General features: G+C 33.4%; 1 protein-coding gene across 4 annotated transcripts; it reads left to right on the forward strand.

The window, feature by feature from the left end:
- The first annotated feature begins 13,149 nt into the window (after positions 1–13,149).
- On the forward strand, positions 13,150–21,677 carry LOC104889210 (hypothetical protein). 4 transcript variants are annotated; one of them, XM_010674376.3, is made up of 8 exons: positions 13,150–13,516; positions 16,143–17,628; positions 17,710–17,923; positions 17,999–18,075; positions 18,151–18,190; positions 20,415–20,469; positions 20,559–20,628; positions 20,942–21,677. In XM_010674376.3, exons 2-8 carry the CDS (start codon positions 17,014–17,016, stop codon positions 21,149–21,151), a joined length of 1,281 nt encoding a protein of 426 aa, XP_010672678.1. In that variant the 5' UTR covers positions 13,150–13,516; positions 16,143–17,013; the 3' UTR covers positions 21,152–21,677. The 4 variants fall into 4 exon arrangements, with proteins under 4 accessions (XP_010672678.1, XP_010672680.1, XP_010672679.1 ...); XM_010674378.3 differs by having other exon boundaries at positions 17,041–17,628; XM_010674377.4 differs by having other exon boundaries at positions 13,151–13,516; positions 17,029–17,628.
- Positions 21,678–26,244: the final 4,567 nt, after the last annotated feature.

The raw sequence follows: 26,244 nt of genomic DNA on the forward strand, positions 1-26,244 counted from the left end.
AAGACGAACTTTTGGTATCTAATAATTCCAATTCACACAAAAAAAATCAATAAATAACCAAAACTCTTTCAATTCGTACTTATGTGGTACCATTTCCCGTTTTGCCATATAAACCGAAAGAAATATGAGTACCAAACTACCAATCATATAATATACTAATATATACTTCAAAATGTCCCATACTGTTATAACGGATTTGAGAAAAAACAAATAATGAACAAAGAAAATAATAAATAACACACAGATTTAACGTGGTTCACCAACGGAGTGTTGGCTACGTCCACGGACAGAGAGACGAAAAAGTCTTATTGCTCCTTTAGTAATTCCAGATTACAGATGTGTAATAACACTAATGACGACTTTTAAACGAATTAGGTTAAGTATCTATATAACCCGATACAAATCGTCGAACCTGCGTCGAAAACCCAGTCGCCCGGTCGTCGGGCCAAGCTGCCTGGTCGGACGCACAAGCATATTTTAACGATCTTTATTCCCAATCACTCGCCCGATGATGAGCCGATCCGCATGGGCAAGTGACCCCTCCCGAACGGGTGAGCACTCGTCTCCTCCGTTTTAGCCGCTCTTTCACTAGATTCAAGGCACTAGATCTTACACATACTTCGATAGATAGATGTCTATCAGCTATCACACCTCATAACCAGACTCTTGGTCATCCGTGGAACATCCCTGACATTATTCAAAGTGCATAATGTAGCATCATGTGTCCAGATCTTGATAGAGCTTATTCCAACTGTCTTGCAGACTGCAGTGTTAGTCACCATTCTCTTCATAATCGTCATTCGTTTTATAGATCTAGGATTTTAGTTATGTATTTTAGTTTTCAATTTTTTTTCTTTCTCTTTTAGATTCTGTTTATATGTTATATATATTTTTGTAAGTTTTTATTATTTTTTTTTACAAGTTTGTCAGATTTTTGTATTTTTTGAATACAGTTTCATTTTTTAATTTGATGTATAATTATTTTTTTCTGTATTTTGTATATATGTAAAATTATTGATTATATTTTATATGAAAAATTGTTGTCTGTTGTCAGTAGTAAAATGCCATATATAGTTGACTTTCTTTTGGCGCTGCTTCATGCTTCTTGTGAAAACCTGATGCGCACCACTTTTTTTATTTGTCAACACCCACAATCTGATGCGGTTATTGTGGAAAATCACATCAGATTCTCACTATACTGATGCGGTTTTTAACCGCATCTTTTTTTTGGTGAGCTGTTGCGGGCCCATCTGATGCAGACCAAAACCGCATCAGTAAGTCCGGTTTTGACTGCATCAAATGGGCTTTTTTTCACTATGATCATAAGTAGTGAATCACTCCATACGAGAACTCATATGATACGACGCTCCAGAATATAAAAAAACACACATCATTGCAGTATGTGTGTTCATTAGCAACTAAATCAAGATCATCCTCAGAATTCGAATTTTCTACCGCATTAGCAGCAAAAAACTAGACCCAAATTTATTTTCCTGATTCTTCTTTTTAGGACATCCCTTTTCCCAATTTCCCTTCTCCTTACAGTAATTACAGATACCATTAGGTTTAGGACCCCCTTTGGAATTTCTGAATTTCTTGAAATCCAAAATCCCTACGTCCCTTACTACTAATGGTCACTAATTCAAAGGCTTGATTATCTGTACATGTACTATCAGATGCCCTTATGACACAATTTCCGAGTATGCAAAGATGATCTAACCTCTTCTCGGGACACATAATCTTTACCAATAATGAAAGATTGCACAAAATTTTCATATGAAAATGGCAAAGACACAAGCAGAATTAAGGCAGCATCCTCATCCTCCACCTTAACATCAATATTACGCAATTCTAACAAAATCGTATTTTAATTGATCTAAGTGATCTCTTAGAGGTGTACCTTCTATCATGCGCAGAATGAACAGACGTTGCTTGAAAAGCAACTTGTTGGTTAGAGATTTTATCATATACAAACTCTCCAGTTTTAACACAGAGGAGATGCGGTTTCCTCCTCCGTGACTTCAGTGATTATATCATCAACAAGATGCAACACAATAATTGAATATGACTTCTCCTCCATAATGGTCATCTCAGTGGTAACTGGATCCAGGCCACGACCGTTGTTGCTTCAGTAAAGCCCGTATCTTGATTTGCTACAGACTAAAACTATTTTTCCCATTGAATTTATCAATTTTCACATTCATCCCAGACATTTTTCTCACTTAGATCGAAAAGCAAAGCTTTGATACCAATTTGTTATAATGGATGTGAGAAAAAAAAATTATGAACGAAGAAAATAATAATGAAGGCACATATTTAACGTGGTTCACCAACGGAGTGTTGGCTATGTCCGTGGACAGAGAGAGAGAAAAGTTTTATTGCTCTTTGAGAAATTCCAGATTACAAATGTATAAAGCACTAATGACGACTTTTAAACGAATTAGGTTAAACATATTTATAACCTGATACAAAATCATCGAACCGACGTCGAAAACCCAGTCGTGCCGCTTATTGTTGTAAAGGTGACTATGTGGGGAAAAAAGTTATTTGTGTTATAAATTGTAACTTTCATTACAATAAAATAATGAAGTAAGGATGACTGTATGGAAAAAGAAAAACGCTATTATTGTTAGATAGTGGTAGAGTATAGACTGATGTAACTTTATATTGTAAAGGGTGACTAATGACTATATATGATCCCATAAAAAATGACTATGGGGAAAAAAGGTCATTATATCACATGAGTAGCTTTGATCCACTAATATCAGTGTAGACTAGGTCCATGTAAAATTGTTGAATGAAGATAAATGTGTTAGGCTCAATTCCTATTAAAATAAGTTTTAATAAAAAAAATAATTAAATTAAGCATAAATATTAAGGAATTAAAAATAAATTAAGTTCATCAAAGATCTATAGTATAGTGGGGAAAGTATTGTATCAGTTAGCGGGAGACTAACTTTTGGTATCTAATAATTTCAATTGACACAAAAAAAAATCAATAAATAACCAAAACTTTTTCAATTGGTACTTATGTGGTACTATTAACCGTTTTGCCATATCAATTGAAAAAAATATGAGTAACAATTTACATAATATACTAATATATACTTCAAAATGACCCACATTGCTACATTGGATGTGAGAAAGAACAAATAATGAATAAAGAAAACAATAAAAAAAACACACAGATACAACGGAGTGTTGGCTACGTTTATGGGTAGAAAGAGAAAAGTTTTGTTGCCTTTTGAGGAATTTCATATTACAGATGTGTAAAAACACTAATGACGACTTTTAAACGAATTAGGTTAAGTATATATATAACTCGATACAAAATCGTCGAACCCGCGTTGAAAACCCAGTCGGTCACCCAGGCCAAACCGCCCGGTCTCCCGGACCAAGCTACTCGGTTAGGCGCGCAAGCATATTTGAGAGTCTTTATTCCTGATCACTCGCCTGGTTTCGGGTGAGACTTGTCCGGTTGACCGGGCGAGCACTCGTCTCCTCCGATTTCGCCGCTCTTTCACTAGATTCAAGGCACTCAGGTATCACACCTCATACTATTGTAAATTACTTGAACCAAATTAATTAATTAAATGTATTCTAATATGTAAACCAAATTTTGTTAAATTATATCTTTGGATTCAGTTGATCGATACAAAGCAACCAATTACAATCACAAATATTTAATACACAAAAGACTAGTACTTTAGATTTTGTCTCAAAAATTCAAAAAAAATTAGCAGGTTTCTAGGTACCTGCTTAACAGCAAGAACAACTAAAAGTACTCAATATCTCAAATCATGACGCAACTTACTTTTCAAACAAATACTATTGTAAGTCGTAATTGAGATTAGGTCATCTTATTCATATACTACCTCTGTTTTTATTTAATTTACAAGATTTGTTTTTCAGTAGAACTAAGGAAAAAGTGAAAAAGTAGGAGACAGGAGAGAGGAATTATGAAAAGTGTGTGAAAATATAAGAAGCACAAAAAGTAAATAAAAAAATAGAGGAGGAAGAAAAATGAGGTAGGTAGTGGATTAATTTATTTAGTGATGGACCACACGCGGGAAAAAAGTGGAGACAAATAATTGAGCATTTAACCTTATATAGATAAAGTAACAGTGTAACCATTAAAAATGAATAACCCGAAAAGAAAAATATGTAGGTTAAAAATGAACGGAGGTACTAATATATTAGATCTATAAAGCATGTACTTATATTTATAGTAAGTTGCTAGCTCATTTTATTTAAAGAAAACTCGAGAAAAATCTATTTGTTTGTCTATACTAATATAATATGATACTATCCCCTGTAATTACAAACAAGGTCAGTGAAGAGCCTGTGCAAGTTGTCCCTTAGCACAGGACCCAATATGTTAGAGGGGTCCCAAACTAAGACAAAAAGAAAAGGGATGTAGTAGTACTTACATACTAAATGCTTGGAGTAGCGGTACAAATCTCCAATGTCCTGTAGGCCGCGTGTTCGAACTCTAATGTCGTAGTTTTTGGTCCCGCTTCTAAGTTTTTTTTTTTTGTTGGAAAAACCTCCTATTTCTTTTATATTTTATATAGTTTTTTTTTCATAGCCATTCTAACCAAATTATTTTTTGGAAACTTGGCTATTAATATTTTCCACCCTTCTAAATTATTATTTTTCAAAAAACTAGGTCTATTGCCTTTTTTTTAGGAAAAAATGTTTTAAAATAAGTCAATCTTTGCGTGATCTTCCAATTTCAAGTCTAACTTTTGGTTATCTCTGATTGAGTTAGGCTTGTGGGGATATTTTCTTCTATTGAGTTTTAACCTGTTTATGACCTATTAAGTAGGTTATATGTGCCACGTGTTGCCAAATGACTGTTAGGCTATTTTTTTGTTTTATTTTCTCTCCTACTCCCCTCCTCCTCCTGTCATATTTCTCTTCCCTCTCCCTTAGGACCACCCCGCACCCACCCCCACCCCTCCCCTCCCCTGCCCCTGCCCCTGCCCCTGCCCCTGCACCCCCACCAGCAGCGTCTCCCCACCCCACTCCTCCCCTCCCCTGCCCGGGCAGCGTTTCCACTAGCAGTACCCCCCCACCTCTCCCCCCACCTCGCCCACCAACACTCTTCCTCCTCCCCACGCAGCCCCCCCCACACCTCCCCCTCCCTCACTCTCACCGGCGCACTCGTCCCCGTCCTCCTTCCTCACTCTCACCGGCGCACTCGTCCCCGTCCTCCTTCAAATCAGCGCTGCGCCTACTTCGATTCTCTATTTGGGAATGATTTCCCCGACCTACCTCGACCTATGCCGCCTCCTCCATTTCTTTCTGGGCAGAAACGACGAGGGTGGGAGAGGGGGAGGCGCGGGATTCGATTCGAAGGGGTGAGGAGGGGGAGGCACGGTCAAAGGGGTGGGGAAGGGGGAGGCGCGGGATTTGAAAGGGGACGGGGAGGGGGTGGTGGGGCTGTTGTTGTTGTGGGTGGGGTGGAGATGGTGTTATTATGGGTTAATGGGTGGTTTTCGGTTTTTGGGTGGGTTTTCAGTTTTGGGTGGGTTTTCAGTTTTGGGTTGGTTAATGGGTGGGTTATCAGTTTTTGGGTTGGTTAATGGGTAAACTTTTTTATTTACCAATTTATCAGGTTACCGGTCATTTATCCTAATTAAAATTAATGATGCTACAAAGTTGACTTGACTAGGAATAATCAAAAGTTAGACTTGAAATTGGAAGACCACGCAAAAGTTGGCTTAATTAAAATAATTTTTCCTTTTTTTTTATTATTTCACCTTAATAATTATTCATATAATCATGTCCATATGAAATGAAAATTCCATTCAAATAAAAGGATAAGTCATCTACATTCTACACCTTATTACAAGTCTATAGAAAACTTTAAATTTTGTATATGATTTTTTTCATTGGTTTCCAATATTTTTTTTATTTAAGATAAGATTAGATGAAGGGCCCTACTGAACTAATAACACGCTCAGATTTAACCAGTTAGATTTGCAGGTCAGACTCCTTAGGAGGGAAAGGGGATGGTAAGGGAAACCTCACCCCCAAAAATTCTATAATGGGGTTTGATCTCATGAGGCCAAACCTTTACCATTACGCTAATCCTTGCTTGGTTCATTGTTTTTCAATATGTAAAACATCTAAACTTCTTTGATTATCTAATTATAAAATAAGGATTATTAAAAAAGAGGTTGCTTGATTATGAAAAAAAGAGATGAATATATCTCAAAGCTCTTAGCTTGGATGTGATTTTATAAATAGCACAGGACCCCCAAATAGTTTAAGACGACATTAGTTAGAAGGTATTAAGTACGTGACATTTAAAATGAGAAGTAAGAACTTAACGATGGTAGCAATATAACATTGTTTAGTACTTTTTCCGTTTTATAATAATTGTAACATACCCGTTGGCATATTTTAAAAAAAAAATCGATGCGAATAGGAAAGAGATAGAGATACTAAATGATAAGTAGGATTGTGTGATATAAGAGGGATTGGGAGAAGATATTACCAAATAAGGAAACGTTGCAAGTAATATATATGAAACTTCCAATTAAGCAAAATGTTACGATTTTAAAAAACTGGAGGAAGTATTTCAAAATAAGATATAACAAGGTCCTATAATTATATCTCATTTACACAAGTAATTAGATTTCTAAAACTTTTAACAAGAGACTACTAGAATTTTTTGCACGCGATGCGTGCTTGGATTTTTTCCGAAACGTAAACTCGATTTTCTTCGGCATAAGAGTTAAAATTTGAACATTAGACATACGAAGTATAATTGTTTTTAGTTGCAAAATTTGATTGGTTTAGTTTTTGTCACTTAAGTCTCTCACCATTCTTTTAGTTTTTTTTTTTTTTTTACTTTTCATAAAGTTAAATTATATGAACAAAATAGAAATTTTATTGAATTTATTTATGATCTCTAATATTATAATTTTTTAGTTGATTTTTGAATTAAGTACAGTACTTGATAAATTGTAAAGAAAGTGGACACTTTGATTTCAAGTCAATTTTTTTTATAGGTTGTAGTTTGTAAGTGAATTTTTAAGTTTTTGTAAAGTTTCCTCATTTTAGTGATTTGAATAAAGTAAATTATGTAATTTTATGATTTTAGTTGACTTGTGAGTGATTGTTATAATTATATTTTTGGTATTTTTGTTTGAAGCCCCCTTTGATTTGTAAGTGAATTTGTAATTTAGAATGGGAAGGGAGTAACATATCTCTTCATTCGGGGACACCATAACTTCCCCCTTCCCTTATATAATAGAGATATGTTGTACTCTAATTCTTAAATGATATTTTACATAAACCTTTTTATCTTGATAATCAATCACTATTATATAATAGAAACTAATAGGTCCAAATATATGTAAAAGTTTCATTATAAATAGGAAACACTATAAAAAAGTAAATAATTTTTTTCCTTGTAATAATAATCACTATTTTTTATCATGACTCACCATTAATTATGAATGGTTCTTGAGAATAGTGATTTGTAAGTAAATTTTTGTAAATGTTTTTGTATGTATTGATGTTCTAGGTTATTAGTTTTAGTTTATATGTTAATTTTAAGTTTTAATAAAGTTTCCTGATTATTTGAGTGATTGCGTGATTTTTATAACTTGATTTTGTCAATTGTATGAGTGATTTGTAAAATTTCTTCTTTTAAGTGATTTGTGAGTGAGTGTTGTAAATTAATTTTCGTTAGTTTTCATTGAGTGCCGACGACTTTGATTTTGACATTCCTTTTGTAATTTAGAAAGAGAAGGGGGAAAAAAAAGGCATTTCAAAAGAGGACACCGTTGCTCCCCCCTTCCCTTATATAATAGAGATTGTGGTGTTGGTGTACGTTCAATGGGGTTTTAAAACCGAAATTCAATCCAACCAAACCGAATCAGAAATTTTGTTCAGATTTTTAGAATTATGTTTGGTCTAGACTTGAATTTTTTGTATAATTTGGTATGGATTTGGATTGGTTTGAGTGAGTTTGGATAAAAAAAGTCGAACAAAATATGAGACTGTATTTAGGTTGGCCCAATCTTCAAAAAAAGCCCATTGAAATAATATTTTTAATAAATTTTATATTTTTCATTTACTAGTAACTAAAACCTAGATATGAGACCATTTTTTTTAACATGAGCCGGCAACAAAGCTAAATAGTTTGGTCAAAAAAAATTTGGTTTTTCAATTTGGACCCAAACTAGAATATAAAATACCATTTCGGTTTGGACCGAGTCCTTATTTGACTTGGATCAACACTGAAAAAACAAAAATCGAAATTATTTTGTTTTAGGGCTAATCTATATTGAGATTGTAACTTTCACCCTACCTCCCAAAGTGTTTTCTTCCCTCCTCTACATCTTAAAGCATCTATGTCAACTGCTTGTTACACATTACCTCCTTAATTCAATAGAATTTTTTTCCATCTCTCCAACATCCCCCATTGACCTCTCGTAAATAACAAGCGAAAAATATTATTTTTCGCCACACGAGGATGTCGAATGTTCCACATTTATCTTGAAGATGACATTAACTATCTTAAATAACTAAAACATAACAGAAGTAAAAAGTTAGGACATTATCTGAGCCTAAAATGTAATTTATAATTAATTAAGAGTTATAAACTCATTTTTTATGTGTAACTATTTCAAAAATGAACATTCATATTAGCCATCTAACTACTGTAATCAAATTGTAGTAAAGTTCATAGTTAAGTTTCCCTTAAGTATGTCTAAAACGTTGTTTCTTTTATACTCTCTTCATTTCTTTTGTTCTTTCGATTTAGAGTATTTTTTTTTTTCTATGAAAATTGATCATAGTAGAAATAACTTTATAGAGTAAAGAAATCGATGTATCAACCACTACTACTACCGAACATACTTATATGCATATACCATAGTTAACTGTTTTTAACCTCTAACATATACAAGGCGACAATTAACCAGAACTGCAACAACTAATAACTACTGTAATTGTTAACCAATCAATAGCCACTACGACAACAACTCATATCCACAATAACAACTAGTTTTGCTAAACAAATACTATATGCAGTAATTTATTTTTTATTTCCCACATATAACCTAATTTATTATTATGTTAGTAGGGTTGGCAAACGTTGACCCAACTCGAGCCCAACCTAACCTGAAATAAGCAGGTTAGGGTTGGGATTTTTGACCAATTTACACAATTAACCCATTTCATTAAACGGGTTAGGTTCAGGTAGACATTTTCGACTGGAATGACTTAATTTAACCTTATTAACTTATAAGTGTAGAAAATTTTTGAAAAAAATATATTGATATTTCAAGTTTGGTTTAAAAAACAGTAAAATAATATCGCTAAAATAGGTCATAATTATCCTAAAAAAACTCTAAACATGCATACTTCCAGTAGTGAATTTGCTCATTTAGCTTTTCAAGAAAATAATTATTTTTCATTATAATAATAATATGATTAAATGAGTTAAACGGGTTATACAGTTAACCTGTTTATTAAATAGGTTAGATCAGAATTGAGTTTTTCAACCTATTTATTAAATTGGTTACGTTTGGGTTAAGAGACTTTTGACACATTCATATTGAACCAAACACAAACATGACCTAGCCCAACCTGATTGCCTTCCCCATCAATGCCACATGCCACATTTTTTCTTTCTTGAGATTACCTGAAAATTGAAAAAGCACTTATATCTGAAATTTATAATCAAACTGATTCAAAATTTTCATTTCAATCTAATTCTAAATATTAGATGAAGTTGACTCTATCATGGAGATTCTTATGACTTATGAGTTGGCTTCCAGTAAAAAAAAACAACATGGAAAATAGAAGGTCTCTTTCAGTAGGATCGTTAGTAACAATTTGTAGAATATATACACTTCTTTCGAAGTTGAACTTCCAATCTATTGAAGAGCACGAGAAATATTTTGGGCTTGGTACCTCTATAGGAAGATCTAAAAAAGTTATTTTCCAAGTGATTCAAGATCGAGTGTCGAAGAAGGTTATGGGTTGGAAGGAGAGATATATGTCAAGAGTGGGGAGAGAAGTTCTATTGAAATTTGTGGCCCAAGCAATTCTACCTATGCTATGTAGTGTTTTTAAATTCCTGAGAGTATGGTGAATTGTTTGGATTCATGTGTAGAAATTTTTGGTGGGGTCAAAAAGGAAGTGAAAAGAAAATGACCCTCATTAGCTGAATAAGTTGTGCCTTCTAAAGGCTAGAGGAGGAATTGGCTTTACAGACCTAAGTGCTTCCAATGATGCTCTTTTAGCAAAGTAATGTTGGAGAATGGTAACAAACCCGGACTCGTTTGCAGCTAGAATTCTCGAAGGGAAGTATTTTCCTCGAACCAACTTTTGGGAAGCAAAAATCCTCTCTAATTCATGCTACACTTGACGCTCTATACTTGGGACTAGAGAGTTGTTGTACCAAGGATCTAGGTGGATTATTGGTGATGGAAGGAGTGTGAGATTTTGAAAGAACAAATGGCTTCCCTCACTCCCGGAGGAAAGAATTTTACCAGTCCACCTGTGGAGAAAAATCATACGATGGTGGGGGATTGGCGAAGGGAGGATGGGTTAGGATGGTTGGTGGAGGAGCTGAAGCAACTTGTGACGAGTGCTGAGTAGGCTGCTATCATGAAGGTGAGGTGTGCGGAGAATATAGCCCCGATTTTCTTATGTGGAGTCACACAAAGAATGGTGAGTTTTAATATGAGGAGTGCCTAACAATTGGAAGTAGAGAGAAGAATTGGTAATTTGGGTGGCTCGAATTGTGACCCTTACAAAAACTTGTGGAAGAAGATTCGAGGTTCTATGGTCCCGCAAAAAATCAAGCATTAAGTTTGGCGCGTGGTGACTAATAGCCTCCTAATGAGAAGGAAGCTATCAGCGAGGGATATGAGGATAGACTACCATTGTCCGAGATGTGGGGAGGAGAGTGAAAGTGTGGAGCACCTGATGCTGAAGTGCAATGATAACAGAGATATGCGCCGCCTATCTCCTGCTAGGCTCGACAACATGATGGCTGGAGACATCACTTTTACGAAGTGGTGCTTTCTAATGATGGCGCAATGTCAGATTGTGTGAGCCTGAGAGATAATAATGATGGTGTTATGGCAAATCTGGAACATGAGGAATGAATGAGTTTTTGAATCGGAAAGTTGAAGCACATGTGGCGTGTGAGAGAGCCTTGAAGTTGCTTGATAACTATGAAGTGGCAATGAAGAGAGAGGATGGAATAATGCCTAGTCATGAATCAGGTTCGTCGCACTAGACAAAGCCTAATATTGCTCTATTTAAGCTCAACACTAATGCGGCTATAAGAGAAGAAAAATGTGGACTTGGTGTAGTGGTTACAGAGATGTGATCTTGGCAGCAAGAAAGTGGATGGAAGGGGAGTGAACTCCGGAGGAGGCTGAAGCTAAAGCTACTTTGTTCGGTATGCAGATAGCTTTCAGATAGCTTTCGAAGCTTGGCTTAGGAGCCTTGAGGTGGAGCCAGATTGCTTAGAAGTGATCAAGTTGCTAAAAGGGGACAGAGTCAGGACAAGCACCCAAGTTATTGTAGATGATATCTTAGTGTTGCAATATTCCTTTCATTTTTGCTCTTTTTCGCATGTTAGCATATTATGCAATAAGGCGGCTCACTCCATGACTAAATTCTCTTTTTCGTTGTCATTTTTTTAAATGAGGATTTTAATGGAGGATCTCTCAGTTGAACTTTTGTCCCTTGTCCTGGCGGACAAAGTGTGTTGCTTAATACTATCTTTATATTTTTTTAGTTGCATGATTTGCTTTTTCATGTTTGTCGAGACAACTATTTGAACGTTAATATCTCTTATTGGATGTAAGTAAAAATTATAAAAAGTTGATATTTGAAATCCTTGCATTGAGATGAAATTAACAAGACCCCACTTTACTATGTTTTTTCTTATATAATGATGCAAGATAGTTTAACAAAGTTGGTTGATAAATAGTGTCACAAAAGCAAATGTTGCAACTAAAAAAATACAGAGGTAGTATAATGGCTTCCTTTCCGGTAAAAAAAATATTAATTTTTGGATTTTTATACTTCCTCCGTTTCATAATAAATGAAACACTTACTATTTTAAAACGTTTCAAAATAGGTGAAACATATCTTAGATGGAAAAAAAAAGTAACAAAATGACAAGAATATCCATCACAAACTTGTATGATTTGCTTTTTTCTCTCTTCCTTCTGATAATGAAAAACTAGTTGCATATGCACGCGATGCGTGACGATCTTATGTAGTTATATACAAATGGACATGTTTTTTTTATCTAAAGTATTTTGATAGTGATGTAAATTATTGAGTTTCTTTTGTAGTTGTTATTATCTTTTTAAATTAAATGTTCAATACCGTCACTGTAAAATTTGGTCGATGATTTAATAATTTTCTTTTCAACGACTTTAGTATACTTTTTTAACAATTATAAATGTTAATAAACCATATTGTTTGAACTTTGTAAATATGAAATATTATTTTATCACGATATGTTGCTAACTATTTTTGGTTGAAGATTCTAATGGATTTTGTCAATCTAGTTTGTCAAGTTATAAATGGTATTGCATATTCCATTCATATGACAAGTTTTATTGATTCTCATTTTTCAATTTTTTATAAAAAGAAAAATATTATTTTAAATTAATAAAGGGTATTTTAATCATTTCAAAAGAGGACATCACACCTCCCTTGGCTTATACTTCCTCCGTTTCTTTTTAAGTGACACATTTCTTGTTTTCACGTTTGCCAATGCATTATTTTAACCATTAATATCTTCAATTATTAATAAGTAAAAATTATAAAAAGTTGATATTAAAAAAATTCACATTTAGACGAATCTAACAAGATCCCACATGTCTATATTTTTCCTAAATGTAAATTACCAAAGCTAATTAAAGTTTAAACTGTGAATAGTAAACACTATGCAAATGTGTCGCTAAAAAAAAAAGGGAGGAAGTATAATAGAGATGTATTTATAACTTTTTGACTTTTGAAAGTAATGTTTATTAAATCTTATACCAAATTCCTATATTTCACTTATTATCGAAGGGAGGAGGAAGTATAAAAATATAAAATACGAATTTGCATGTGGGGGCGTATAAGCCATTATTCTGATCGTTCCAAAATCTGGAGGCTCCAGCAGATACTTCTAATAGTAAAAGTTTAGAGTTTGAGAGACGGAGAAAGAGAATATGAAGAAGTTTAATTAAGTTCTCAGTATCGAATCTTCACAATGCTTAAAAAAAAAAGGCATTTGGATTTGATTCGAAAACGTCCAATTGTTAATGATATTCGTGTGTGAGAACAAACACATTAAGCACTCAAATCCAGTCTACAACTGCAAATTGGTCATCGTTTCGATGATTCCAATATCTCTAAATATCCCCTTTTCTGTTACCATAGGAATGAATTCCTACATGAATGATTCATCCTCTTTTTCTTCTTCATGGAGTATTCAGAATTGGAATTTACCTTCTCAGAGAATTATTAGGTATTTTCTGTGCATTCTTCTGTTACTAATTTTGGCCCTTTGAGTTTTTATTCTTTAAGATTCTTGAGTTACTTTATTTTTAAATGCAGATAATAATTTCATCTTTTCCATGGTATGTTTTAGAATTTAGAGAAAGGAGTGCGCATTCATCATATTGCCGGTGCACAATGCAAACTAAAATTAATTTTTACTCTTTTGCTCATTTGGAACTCTTCGTTTTTAGTATATTTTACTCATTTGGATCATTTTAAATGAATAACTAGTTATTAGGTTCGGGCTATACCCAGATAAAAAAAAAATTTCATTTATTAATATAATACATTATGATAATAACACTACATACAATTTAGTCTAGTAGTTAAGACTTTAGTATATGTACTTGAGGTCTTGGGATCAAATCCTATACTACGCAATTTCTAATTTTTATTACATAAATTACATGAACTAAAACTCCTTAGTTATGATAATTTTTTTCAAGAATAGTTGTTTTAAATAAGTCAATCTTTACGCGGTCTCTAATTTAAATTTACCTTTTGGTTATTCCTGATTGAGTTAGGCTTATATGTTTGTTTTCATTTATTGAGCTTTAACCTGTTTGTGTGACTTGTTTAGTAGGTTATTTAATACTACGTGTTACAATGTTCCTTCTTCTAAAACAGACAAGGGAAGCGAGGCCGCGAGGGTGGGGGTGGGGGTGGGGGTGGAGCATTGTAACACGTATAAGTAACCTACTAAACAAGTCACAAACAGGTTAAAACTCAATAGAAGAAAACAGACATACAAACTTAACTCAAATAGAGATAATCAAAAGGTATACTTAAAGTGAGAAGACCGCGCAAAGGTTGACTTATTTAAAATAATTTTTCCGCTTTTTATTGTTAAACTTATTTTAACTTATGAGTAGTTCTAATTAGTTCGAACATGTTAAAAAAAATAAGATTTTTTGATTTTTACTACCTTTTAAAGTCACAATTTTCAAAACAACCCTCTTGTAAATTTATTTTTTCAAGTAACAACCTTATATGACCTAAATCTCTTTAAATATACACCAATGAACAAATTTCTTCCAAGTAAACATTCTTAAACAAGAGTTTAAACCTTATATACTTGCTAGTTAATAAAGGTGGAGGTGGTGAAATTATTCTTAAACCTTTTTGAGGATGTTTTTCTTGACGGAATCTGTCAATCGGCAGGAATTTAAAAAGATTTAGGTCATATAAGGTGTTATTTGAAAAAGTGAACAATATAACGTGGTTATTTTGAAAATTTTGATTTTATAAATGGTTAAAATCAAAATCTGTGAACTTTAATAAGTTATAATAAGTTCTAAAAAAGTCAAAATAGTTGAATAGAATGCATCCTTAGACCTTAATGGTTATAAATATAAGGATCCATCGTAGGTTTGATTTTTTTTGACCTTTATGCTTCTTTTTGGACTAATGACCATTTGGTAAGTAGTTGTAAATGGTCATAATGTTAATGATTTCTAGTGGTTTTGTAAGAAATACTCGTCATTTTCTATGGTAAAAAGAATGTATCCCCAAAAATGTGATATTTTTTCAAAAATTTGCATAATTGTCCATTATGACTCCAAATTTCAGGTCAAATGAAGTACTGAATTCTGTTACATTATCTCATATTTGATTGATTTGGAGATATTCGAGATCCAATATGAAACATCCTTTTGCATATGTCTCACATACTATGCTCAAATGAGCAAAATGTAAAATGTGCACATAATGTGAGGGTATAAATATGGAAGCTTTGGAGCATTATGACTCCAAATTTCAGGTCAAATGAAGTACTGAGTTTTTAAGATTTTCCTTGCTCAAGATGAAATTTCGTAACTATGGAATTATTAGAACTTCCGAGTGTTAGCAATACATTATTTTCCTCTATTTTGCTCTTCTTTTTGAATTTTCTAATAGATGTCACTTTGGGATTACAGATATGTGGTTTAAAGGGAAGAAGGAATTATTGGTATAACATATCATCATAATAAACACAGAATAAAAAAACATGATAAGAAGAATCATTCAGTAATTGAATGGAACTCTTATTCAAAATATGGAATAGAATTTGGATCAAATTTATATTGTAATATTCATTTGGAATTGAATGAAACACAACTTTTTGTTTCAACTTTGGCTTGGAATTGGAATATAGTAAAATTAATTATGATGACTATTGATTACTCTCCTATTCATGGGTTGATATCCAAAAGAAAAAGATTAAATAAAGATACTTAATGGGATTGAATGAAAATGAAGTTTTGTAGTTTATACATGGCTATTAGGATAGCTTTGTAAAGGCAAGTTATATAAGATAGGTACTTTATTCTTGTATTTTTGAGTTTTGCAAATGCTATACACGTATGAGTAGGACTGCGTAGTTTGGATTAGTTCTGGCTATTTTTAATTAGTAATTATGATGACCCTTTCAGTGTATCAATTAGAAAATTGTTTCAAGGACAAATCTTGAAGATGTTGTTATTGCAGGGTTTCTATCTAACACAGTACATTAACATCTTAAATATGCATTACCATTTTTGGTGTTCAATCGTACTTCCTTTCCATTTTAGTTAAAACAGTACTCACTTGTACCTGGCATTTCCCTGAAATTTCAGGTATCCAACTTTTTTGAGGTGTGCAAAGTTTCTGGAAAGTGGAACAATTATTTCTCCATTGGGAAGAATATGTGTTTTTGTTTATATTATTTTCGAAAGGGGTGGTGCCATGATTTCTCTTTATAGAAACAATATGCTCCTACATATTTACTTCATTGGTTATAATTATTTTCCTCAGTAAGATGGGCATAATCATAGACTGTCGATAGATGTGAATTTATGCCAGTATCTCCCACAACATTATCAAAATTATGTTGGCCCTGTAAAGATTCTTCGACCTTCCAATGCTAGAAGACTTGACTTTAAAATGTTATATTACTTTGGCAGCCTATATTCCCTGTGTATCATATCTGTATTTTTATATTACTACTTCTTTTGTTACTATTATTTAAATGTTCATATTTATATATTGTTTGATTGAGATGGGTTGGGAGCACAATGAAACCTTCTCAATATAATATTAAGGACCTCAACTCCATTAGCTAGCTTGTTTATTTTGTATAGACTTGTATTTCCTGCATATTGTCAAAGACTATTGTTCATTGGCCTTCCTTTAGGATATGGTCTTGGTATATAAGTTGGCATAGCTTCTTTTTGAATTCTTGCAGAATAACATAAGGAAGAATTTTGTGGTACAACCATTTCTTTCAACTTCGTCAGTGGTGTTGCTTATCCATTTGCAATTTTCTTTTTAATAAATATTGATTTTGCATGTGTTCTGCATATGGCTCCCTTTTATAAGTGAATCACAGGCATATGGAATGATATTACACTCTTTTCTGTTAGATTGAGTGAGTTTAGAGAGAGGAGATTCTGGTGTTGTTCTTGCTTGAATAGGTGATTTCTCTTAGCTCTTTCAAGTCATTTATAAATGAGCAATCAAAAGATTGACTTTCAGGAACAAGTTCAACAGAACAATGGGGTTACAGTGATTGATGATTGTATGGTGGACCTTGGGAGCCGGGACTCCCAGTTTATTAGCATTCGGCAGCCTTGGAACATGGGTTCTTGCATGGGAGGAGGAGTAGACACGCAGCCTCATAACGTGCTGCCTGCGAATCTTTCAAGCACTGTGATGAGCCGTTTTGGCTCACCGGTTCCTGGTTTCTCTACAGCAGAACGATATGTGGGCCTTCCATATGATCATCAAATCAGCAGCCCAACCTTTTCCTCTCAGTGCTCAAAGAATTATGATTTGGAATATCGTTCATATCCATGCTCTACAGAAGGATTCTCTGCTCAGTTAGCTGAACAAGATGGGGCTGACTTACAACAATCCAGAAGCGCTGTGCAAACAGCTGCTAGATCTCTACTTTATGGTGATCAGAGTCAATTTTATCCTTCTGCAAAAGCCTACGGTAGTCCATGTGGCAACTACCCAGGAAATGAGCATATACAGCAGCTGAAGAATAAGTTGCTGGTTGATTTTGCGAATTCAGATGGAAGGAACTACTTGTTTCCTATAAATGAGAAACAGGATTTTAGAGTAAGCTCTGAATTGTTATTCTTTCATTGTGTTGTGTTTATGTCATTAATCCTTATTCACTCGCCTATTTTCTTCTTGCAGATATTAGACAAATCTTATGATTCTTCTCTTGGTCAGTTGAGTTTCTCCTCTCAAGGAGAAAAGCAAGGACTCAGACCTCTTGGGGCTGTGCCCTTGAATTCTGGCAATTCTTTCTCGTCTGGCGCTTCCATATCAAGCAAAACACGAATTAGATGGACAACAGAACTCCATGACAAATTTGTGGAGTGCGTGCACTGTCTTGGTGGTGCAGACAGTAAGTGTTATGATGTATTCACTTATCCCATTATATTAAGAATGCAACATTTGATCAGTTTGATACGAATTTCAGAGGCAACACCAAAGGCAATATTGAAATTAATGAACTCTGATGGATTAACCATCTTCCACGTGAAAAGTCATTTACAGGTATATGTTCTAACTGAAATCATCAAACAGCCGTGTTATTGTAGATATCTAACTGTAATTTACTTTTTCATGTAGAAATATCGAATTGCAAAATACATGCCAAACTCTACTGAAGGTAAATTTTATGCTCTTAATGTGTATGAATGGTTATAACTTATAAGTACTAGACTTAAATATAGTTTCTTGCACAGCTCCCTAAGTTGTTTCGTATCCGTGTGGTGGAGAAGTTAAAGATATTGATTATACTGTACAAAGAAATGAAAACTAGAGGCATTTTGTCAATCAAAGCCCTGTCATATGCTAACAATTGAGGGTATGAATGACATTTTCAATGTCTAATAGTGCTGATATTCTATGAGCAATTAGATTAGCATTTCGAGATATCGATCAAAGAAATGAAAAATTCAATATGTGTATGGACATGGACCCCTTCATCATGTTTGACATGTCTCCACTCACGCATTACCTTATTTTTTTTTCTTTTTGGGTTTGGAGATCCTGTCTTTTATCAAATCCACAGTTTAGTCAGTATTATCTAATCTCTTAGTGTTATGCTCATCTATGTAGCATGGAAACTATTGGGGTTTCATAAGCGGGGGAAACCTCAAGTTCTAGCGATTTCTAGCCTTCATTAGCATAGAAACGTTTCGGACCTTGGCTTTTAGATGTTTCCGTGCTTATTGTCAGACGTTTGTCATAAGGTGCTAATTTCAAGCAAAACTGCACGTAAGGGCTTCAAACAGATAGCACTCTGAGATGTTGGTGCTTCTCTTTGAACACTACACCCTACTCTTTCCACTCGGAAAAGAACCAATAAGTCTGCTCAAATGCTTGCCAGTGCACCTTCCATGGTGGTGTATAGACATCATTAAGATAAGCAAAATTGATTCTTTGCTTTTTCAAGGCATAAAAAAAGAATCTGTTGTCTTCTCTATCTTCAATGACTTGGTTATTGAGACATTTCCTGAACGTATCCATTCCAAATATCAGTTACTGACCCACTCAGTATTCTATCTCTGTAGATCTTAATATGCTAACCATAGCTCATAGATATTATTGGTGCTCACTAACCATTACAAAACCTTTTTATGCTAAAACTTTATCTTTGTTAGGAATAAGTTAAGTAGTGGACTGTGATATTGACCTTGCATTGCATTTGTTCTCTGCACATCTTTTAAGCTAGATTCAAGTGGGAGATGCTAATACTAAAAAGCCATTGGTTTTGGTACTCTTGTCCTCTTTTAGCTAAACAATAAAGCCAAGGAAGATATTGATACGGATTTGTAACCAGTCTAGTCAGTCTCATGTTTTTGTCACATTTGTGAAACTGGCTATTCAATCCGAACATGTTAAAGTTGACTCATATTCGATCACCTTATCCCAGTTACTCGAAGTAAAGCCAACTTCTTTTTTACCTCAAACGAAAATGGCTGCTAACAATATCAAATTGAACCACAAGTCTCATTATCCGAAAATGACTTGAACCGAGTTACTAAGCGACCCTTTTCCGATTCTAAGTCAGCCTAGTTGGTGAATGTCTTCTCTCTAAGCCCTAAGGCAAACTCCTAAACAATGAAATCATGTTATATATATGTCCTTCCCATGTTATGATTTATGTTCCCTCCATTTGATATCATATATAAATATATAATAGAGGTCTATTGGAGCAGTTCTATCTGAAGATAATGCGCTCATCATGTATCCCCTGAATGGATTTATGAGAATTGGGCAAAGGAAAGTGACTAAGCTAAAAGGATGTTGTAGATAATTTAATAATGTTGCTTTCTGAAACCCGTCTGATAAGGTCAGGGGGGTCGCTATCAATTATAATAGTATCTTCTGGAAAACACAGATTCTCTATTAGTTGGCAATGCACCAGTCACCAGGTTATTTTAAAGGTCAAATTGTTCCAGGAGTTGAAATTGTTATATTATGTCAGAAAGAATACATAGTTTATAATGTTGCATCTAGTGCTTCCCACATCAAATTGTTTACTACCAATTGGAGTAAGTAAAAGGTGGTAATTTAATTTAAGAAGGGAATCTATTTGCAGGACCAGTTATGAAAGAATCTCTATGGTGGTGTATTGTAGATTTACGTGTTCTTGGTAGTATGGTTGATAAATTTACCTGATGGATGCCACACGGCACACACCCGAGGGGTTATATGGGCGCGCTTTGTTCAACTTATTTTCATTTATCTAAACTTATTGCAACTTATTTGAACTTATTTTCTCTGAAATAAGTCAATATAAGTTTACATAATACAACTTTAGATGAAGATTACAAATTTTACTTGGATTATTGAAATAATTAGTTGGTTTTTAAATTTTGTTGCAGGAAAACCAGAAAGGAGAAGTAGCTTGAGTGATGTTGCACAACTTGACATTAAAGCGTAATTTAACGCTGACCTTATAAACTGTTCTGTTTATTTATTGTTACTTTCAGAAAATGCTTGCTTATTCCTTCTAGTTGATCATGTAGTGGAGTGCAACTCAAAGAGGCCTTACAACTTCAGCTGGATGTCCAAAGACGTCTTCATGAACAATTAGAGGTAAAGTTTCTGGATATGACTAATTTTTTTTTGTAAAACTGTGTTGCATGGACTCCAGTACTCGGATCAGATACATATATGTGTCCGAGTGTCTGAATCAACTATTTTATTGAAAAAATTAATGGTTAACCAAAATGAGGGGTCAAAGTCTTTGTACCCATGTTGGAGTGTCAAGAGTTCAACTCAGGTATTTGAGGTAAAAATGAAAAGTCCGAGTAGCATACCATCTCTAAGACTTTTTCTGGTCTTCGAAATGGTGATTTTCTAAACATGATCCTTCAACTAATCCTTTTGTGATTGTAATGTGGATCAGATTCAACGAAATTTGCAATTGAGGATTGAAGAGCAAGGAAAACAGCTAAAAATGATGTTTGATCAGCAACAGAAGACTAGGCAAACACTTTTTGGAGATCAAAATTCAGATAATATGTCTCCAAATGGCCCCTCTTTTACTCTCGACGAACTTCAAGTTTCAAGTGAAGAAGGTTCAGGATGTAACAACTTCCAAACTAAGATTAGTTAGCCTTAATTAATCTACAGCAGCCTCATTAACCCCCTTTTCTTCACCTATACGGCGCTCCGTACGAAAGCATTAACATCCATGCATGCATATTATGCTTAAGGCTGACATTATTAATCAAATCTAGTGAATTCAAATTATAATGGTAGGAGCTGGAGAAGTAGGGTCGTTCTTCATATGATCAAAGTGGTGATGACATGTTTTTTGTGTTGCTGAGTGTAGCTTAGTGCTCATCTTGTCATGCCAGCATATGTATTTTGTTTATCTTCAGTTTTTCCCCATTTCCTTACTTTTGCTTCATAATAGGGTCCTTTTTTTTTAAATTGCACAGAAACATAAGTGTGACATAAGAAGTGTAGAAGTTGTTTTGGATTTTGGGGGGGAAATGTGGGTGACAGCCTATTCTCTTATTTGATACATTATGGTATATCTTCTACAAGTAAATTTTTTTTCCTGTACAAAATGAGTGATGAAGTCATTAAGGCATGTAAGGTGTTATGGAAATATAATAAGATGCTATCTTCGCTCAGTCTTTTCGAAAATCATTATTTTTTTGGATATAAAAAGTCACAAGTCGATAAGCGTAACTAGATGTTGGAGGTCGGTTCTTGAAAACCTATCAACATAATTTGTGTAATAGTAAGTATTATATTTTTTATCTTTTAGTCTCACAAGTCACAAGTCGTAAGTCGCAAGTCGTAAGTCATGAAGGATAGTGAATGTCATTAGCTTAGTTGGTAAAGTCTGGTAGGATAGTACTTAATACTTGAGATGAAATCTCGTCTAAATGACACTACGTCATTATCCTTAGTCGCTTATCTACACCAAAAAGAAAAAAAAAGTTACAAAGGTGTTAATTTTTCAGATTATATGAAAACGGGCCTGGGTAACCCAATAAGGAGGAGGAGAGTTTAGCCCACTTACAAGTTAGGAGGTTCCATCCTAATATCAATTGGTGATAGGAGGAGTAACTCCTAATCTTATAAAGTGGTTTATTCTCTCCTCTTTCTCCAATGTGGGACACTCACAATTGGACATTTAATGGGTTTCAACACACCCCCTCACTTGTGAGTATCTGTCAGAGCAATAATCCTCTTAGGGGATTGACATCCTATCGAGGTAAATCCTTTTCCAGTAGCGATCAATACCCAGTTTAGACGAGACCCACAACCTGGGCTTTGATACCATGTTAATTTTTAGATTATGTAAAAATGGGCCTAGGTAACCCAATAACGAGGAGGAGAGTTCAGCCCACTTATAAGCTAGGAGGTTCCATCCTAAAATCAATTGGTGATAGGAGGAGTAACTCCTAATCTTATAAAGTAGTTTATTCTCTTCTCTTTCTCCAATGTGGGACACTCACAAGTGGGCATTCTATGGGTTTCAACAAAAGGATAAACCAATAGCAATGGGAGATTGGGAATAGGAAGCGGATGCAAAAAAAATTTCCGAGGGGATGAAGCGGATATCATCTTTACAAAAATATTAAAAGGCGTTCCTATCAAAGGAACGTAACGGTGCTACATGACACTTCTTCTCGAGCTTCTAATACACATGTTTGTAATCTTATTTAAAATTAATAATAATATGTAGATACTAGGATTTTAACACATGATCTTTGAAATGAAATGTGAGAGTTTAACTACTAACCCACTACAATTTCAATACTTAATGTTTTAAAGTAAAACATAATAAAGTCTTATAATTATGTCTAACACTTTTATCTAGTAATAACATTTTATTACCCCGATTCCATTATTGTTTATTTAATTCCTACTTCCTTATAAATATTCTTTAAACAATTTATTACGAAAAGCTAAGGGCTCGTTCGGTATCATTTTTTGTTTTCAGTTTTTTTTTTTAAAACTAAAAACCAAAAACAGGAAACCAGAAAAAGTAGTTTTCACTTTTTAGTTGCCAGTTTTCAAAATCATCATGTTCCTAATAAATTTGACTAATTTTTTTATTCATTATAGGACATATATCATATGACTTTGAAAATCAAAAAACCAAAAACCAGAAAACCACAGTAATACCGAACGGGCCCTAATAAAATCAAGTATGAGATTTAAGAAAAGTATATTTGGTAATTGTAACTGACCCAAAATATCGTCCGGGCCAAAATACTAATTGTTGTACAAAAAGTCAATCCTCTTAGAAAGAATCTAAGCTTGTCCTAACGCCAACCACTAAAAAAAGTTTTTTTAAAAAAAAACTAGTAAAGTTAAAAAAAAAAAGAACTAGTAAATGATTGTAATGAGGAACTTAATTAAGCTCGTCTTCCACAATCCACATCATGAAAGGGGTCATCAATCAATTCAAGATGCATTCATTCATGTCTACTGTCTAGGGTCCCCCCCCCAATATATTATTTACATCTTTTTAAGGGGACACTTTATATATTATTATTATTATTATTATTATTATTATTATTATTATTATTATTATTATTATTATTTGTTGTTGCAGTGAATAATAGTGTAATAATTACTTCTCCGCCTTTGAAATAATTGTGCAATTTGATTTTCAAGAATTAAACTTATAAAATTTGACTGTAAATACTGAATTATATAAATAATAAAATATTATGACTTATCTTTTAGTAGATTCCTCCTAAAGTATAATATTAATAAATTGAAATTCAATAATTTTTCCAAGTTCATAATTGAAATATACTACCTCCGTACTTTTTTAGTTGCACCATTTGGTTTTGTGACACTATTCATCAACCAACTTAGTTAAGCTATCTCGCATTATTATATAAGAAAAAATATAGTCAAGTGGGGTCGTGTTAGATTCGTCTCAATGCGAGGATTCCAAATATCAAATTTTTATAATTTTTACTTACACTCAATAAGAGATATTAACGTTCAAAGAATCGTCTCGGCAAATGTGAAAAAACAAATGGTGCAACTAAAAAAATACAGAGGTAGTATATTATAGACTATGAAAATCAAACATGAGTATTATATTAAGTATGGAGGGAGCAACATTTACTATTTACTCCCTCCGTTTCCTAAAGATCTTCCCACTTACTATTCCTACAGATACCAAGAAAAATCAAGTTGTGTGGGGTATGGTGTGAGTAAAGTAGGAGAGAGAAAGGGGTAAGATAAATAAACAAATAAAAAGGGGTTAAAGTAGGAGAGAGAAAGGGAGTAAAATTGAATTAATAATGTAATGGTGGACCATATGATAGTGACATGAGAGGGTAAATAGGGAAATTTGTTTTGCCAAATAAGGAATAAAGCAAAAGAGGGAAGATCTTTTGGAAACACCCTTAAACGGAAAAAGGGAAGATCTTTAGGAAATGGAGGGAGTATTACATTATTTTCGAAATTGATATCGTCCCTATAATCGATTTGGTCCTAATGACTCAATAAAATAAAATAAAATAAATTAAAAGATTTGGTCCTAACTCCTAACCATCATGAAGTACTACTACTATTCTACTAATGAACTATTGTATCAATAAACTTTGTTTAAACTAAATAGTAATTGGTATATTGATAAATTTTGTGTCTCAGAAGGACAAGTCCTACCGAAGAAATTTGGGGGTAGATTAATTTCTTTACCTTTCTCCTTCAGGGTCTTGTGCCCTCTTACATGAGTAGTTGGGTTCGATTAATCTATAAGATGTTCCGGTCTAATATGACACTTCTTCTTATTAATAAAAAAAAATTAATAAATGAAGTTTATTTGTTATAATTTTTGTTCTATTTTACAGTTATATGACCTAATAAAATATGTTTGATCATTTCATAATTTTGATTCAATCAGTTGATTATCCAAGCAACAAATGTACTTAAGTATATTTGTATATGTTATGAAGAGAACTAGAGAAGTGATCAACTGAAAGTCACCATAAAAATTAACATAAGTTGCAATGTTGACGTTGGACGTGAGAGCGTGACAAGAGTTATATCATGCACTCCCAATATGTTGTTAATATTTTAAACTTAGAAGAAGTTGCTCGGAATTCCACATACTCATTTGATAATTAATTGATGCCTTTTGATGAAATTACCTTACATACTCTATCCAAATGAGTAGTACAACTGTGCAAGTTAAGAAAGTTGCGTATTGTTACAATATTACAATCATAAAACTATTCCATTCTGCTTTTCCTTTTATTCTTTTCTTTTCGTTTTTCCCTAAATATCCCGTTCATTCCCGATACTTCATAACATGATGATATCAGATCACCACAACTCTATCTAGACCATAACTAGTTTTAAGTTCTGATTATATTTACGTAATTATAATTTTCATCAAAAATTATTAAAAGAGATGGTTTAATTTTAATATAAAAATAGACTTAGTTACTAAATAGATTAAAAAATTAACTTAGTTACGATTGGCTAATTTTCTTTTTAATATTGGGTTTATCATTGCCTAATTTTAATTCAAAAATAGGCGGTCTTTTACAAAACAAACTTAATTTTCATTTATTAATATTTTACTTTGAAATAATAACATCAAATATAACTTAGTTTAGTCGTGATAATTGTAGTATATAAACTTGAAATCACAAAATCAAATCTTATACATGACATTTTCTTATCTTTTTTTTATTATTATATGTGGATTACGTGTTGTAAAGCACCTAAATAAAAGTTTAACAACCCATTTACATGTATGAAATCAAATTATTAATGATGTAAATTAAAACCAAACATTCTTGTGCCTCTTTAATATAACATGATATATAGAAGAAAAGAAATAATTTCGGAACAGGGCATAGGGTGCACCCACACTAAAATTCTGTGAAACTATATGAGAGGTGGAGAAAAAAGTGCGCACACTTTTGGACTTGGTGTGCCCGCACCTATTTGTATGATGTGATAGACTGTTTGACTAAGAGAACAAATCGCATTGGGAAATGAAATTCAAAAAATCCGGCTTGAAAGGACATCGTCGCGAATTCTGGAAGCGAGATATCGGTTTCGAAAAATAAGTGCCACCTGCACTACTCTATCTAGACGTGTTTTTTTCACGTTTTTCTTCGTGACTTTTGGTCTGAAGCAACACCTATTTTGACCATTTTTTCTGTATATTTACTATAGTATATATAGTAAGAGATCACATGTAGAGAA

Source organism: Beta vulgaris, chromosome 3 (genome assembly GCF_026745355.1).
Source record: "Beta vulgaris subsp. vulgaris cultivar EL10 chromosome 3, EL10.2, whole genome shotgun sequence".
In the NCBI taxonomy this organism is placed as follows: domain Eukaryota; kingdom Viridiplantae; phylum Streptophyta; class Magnoliopsida; order Caryophyllales; family Amaranthaceae; genus Beta; species Beta vulgaris.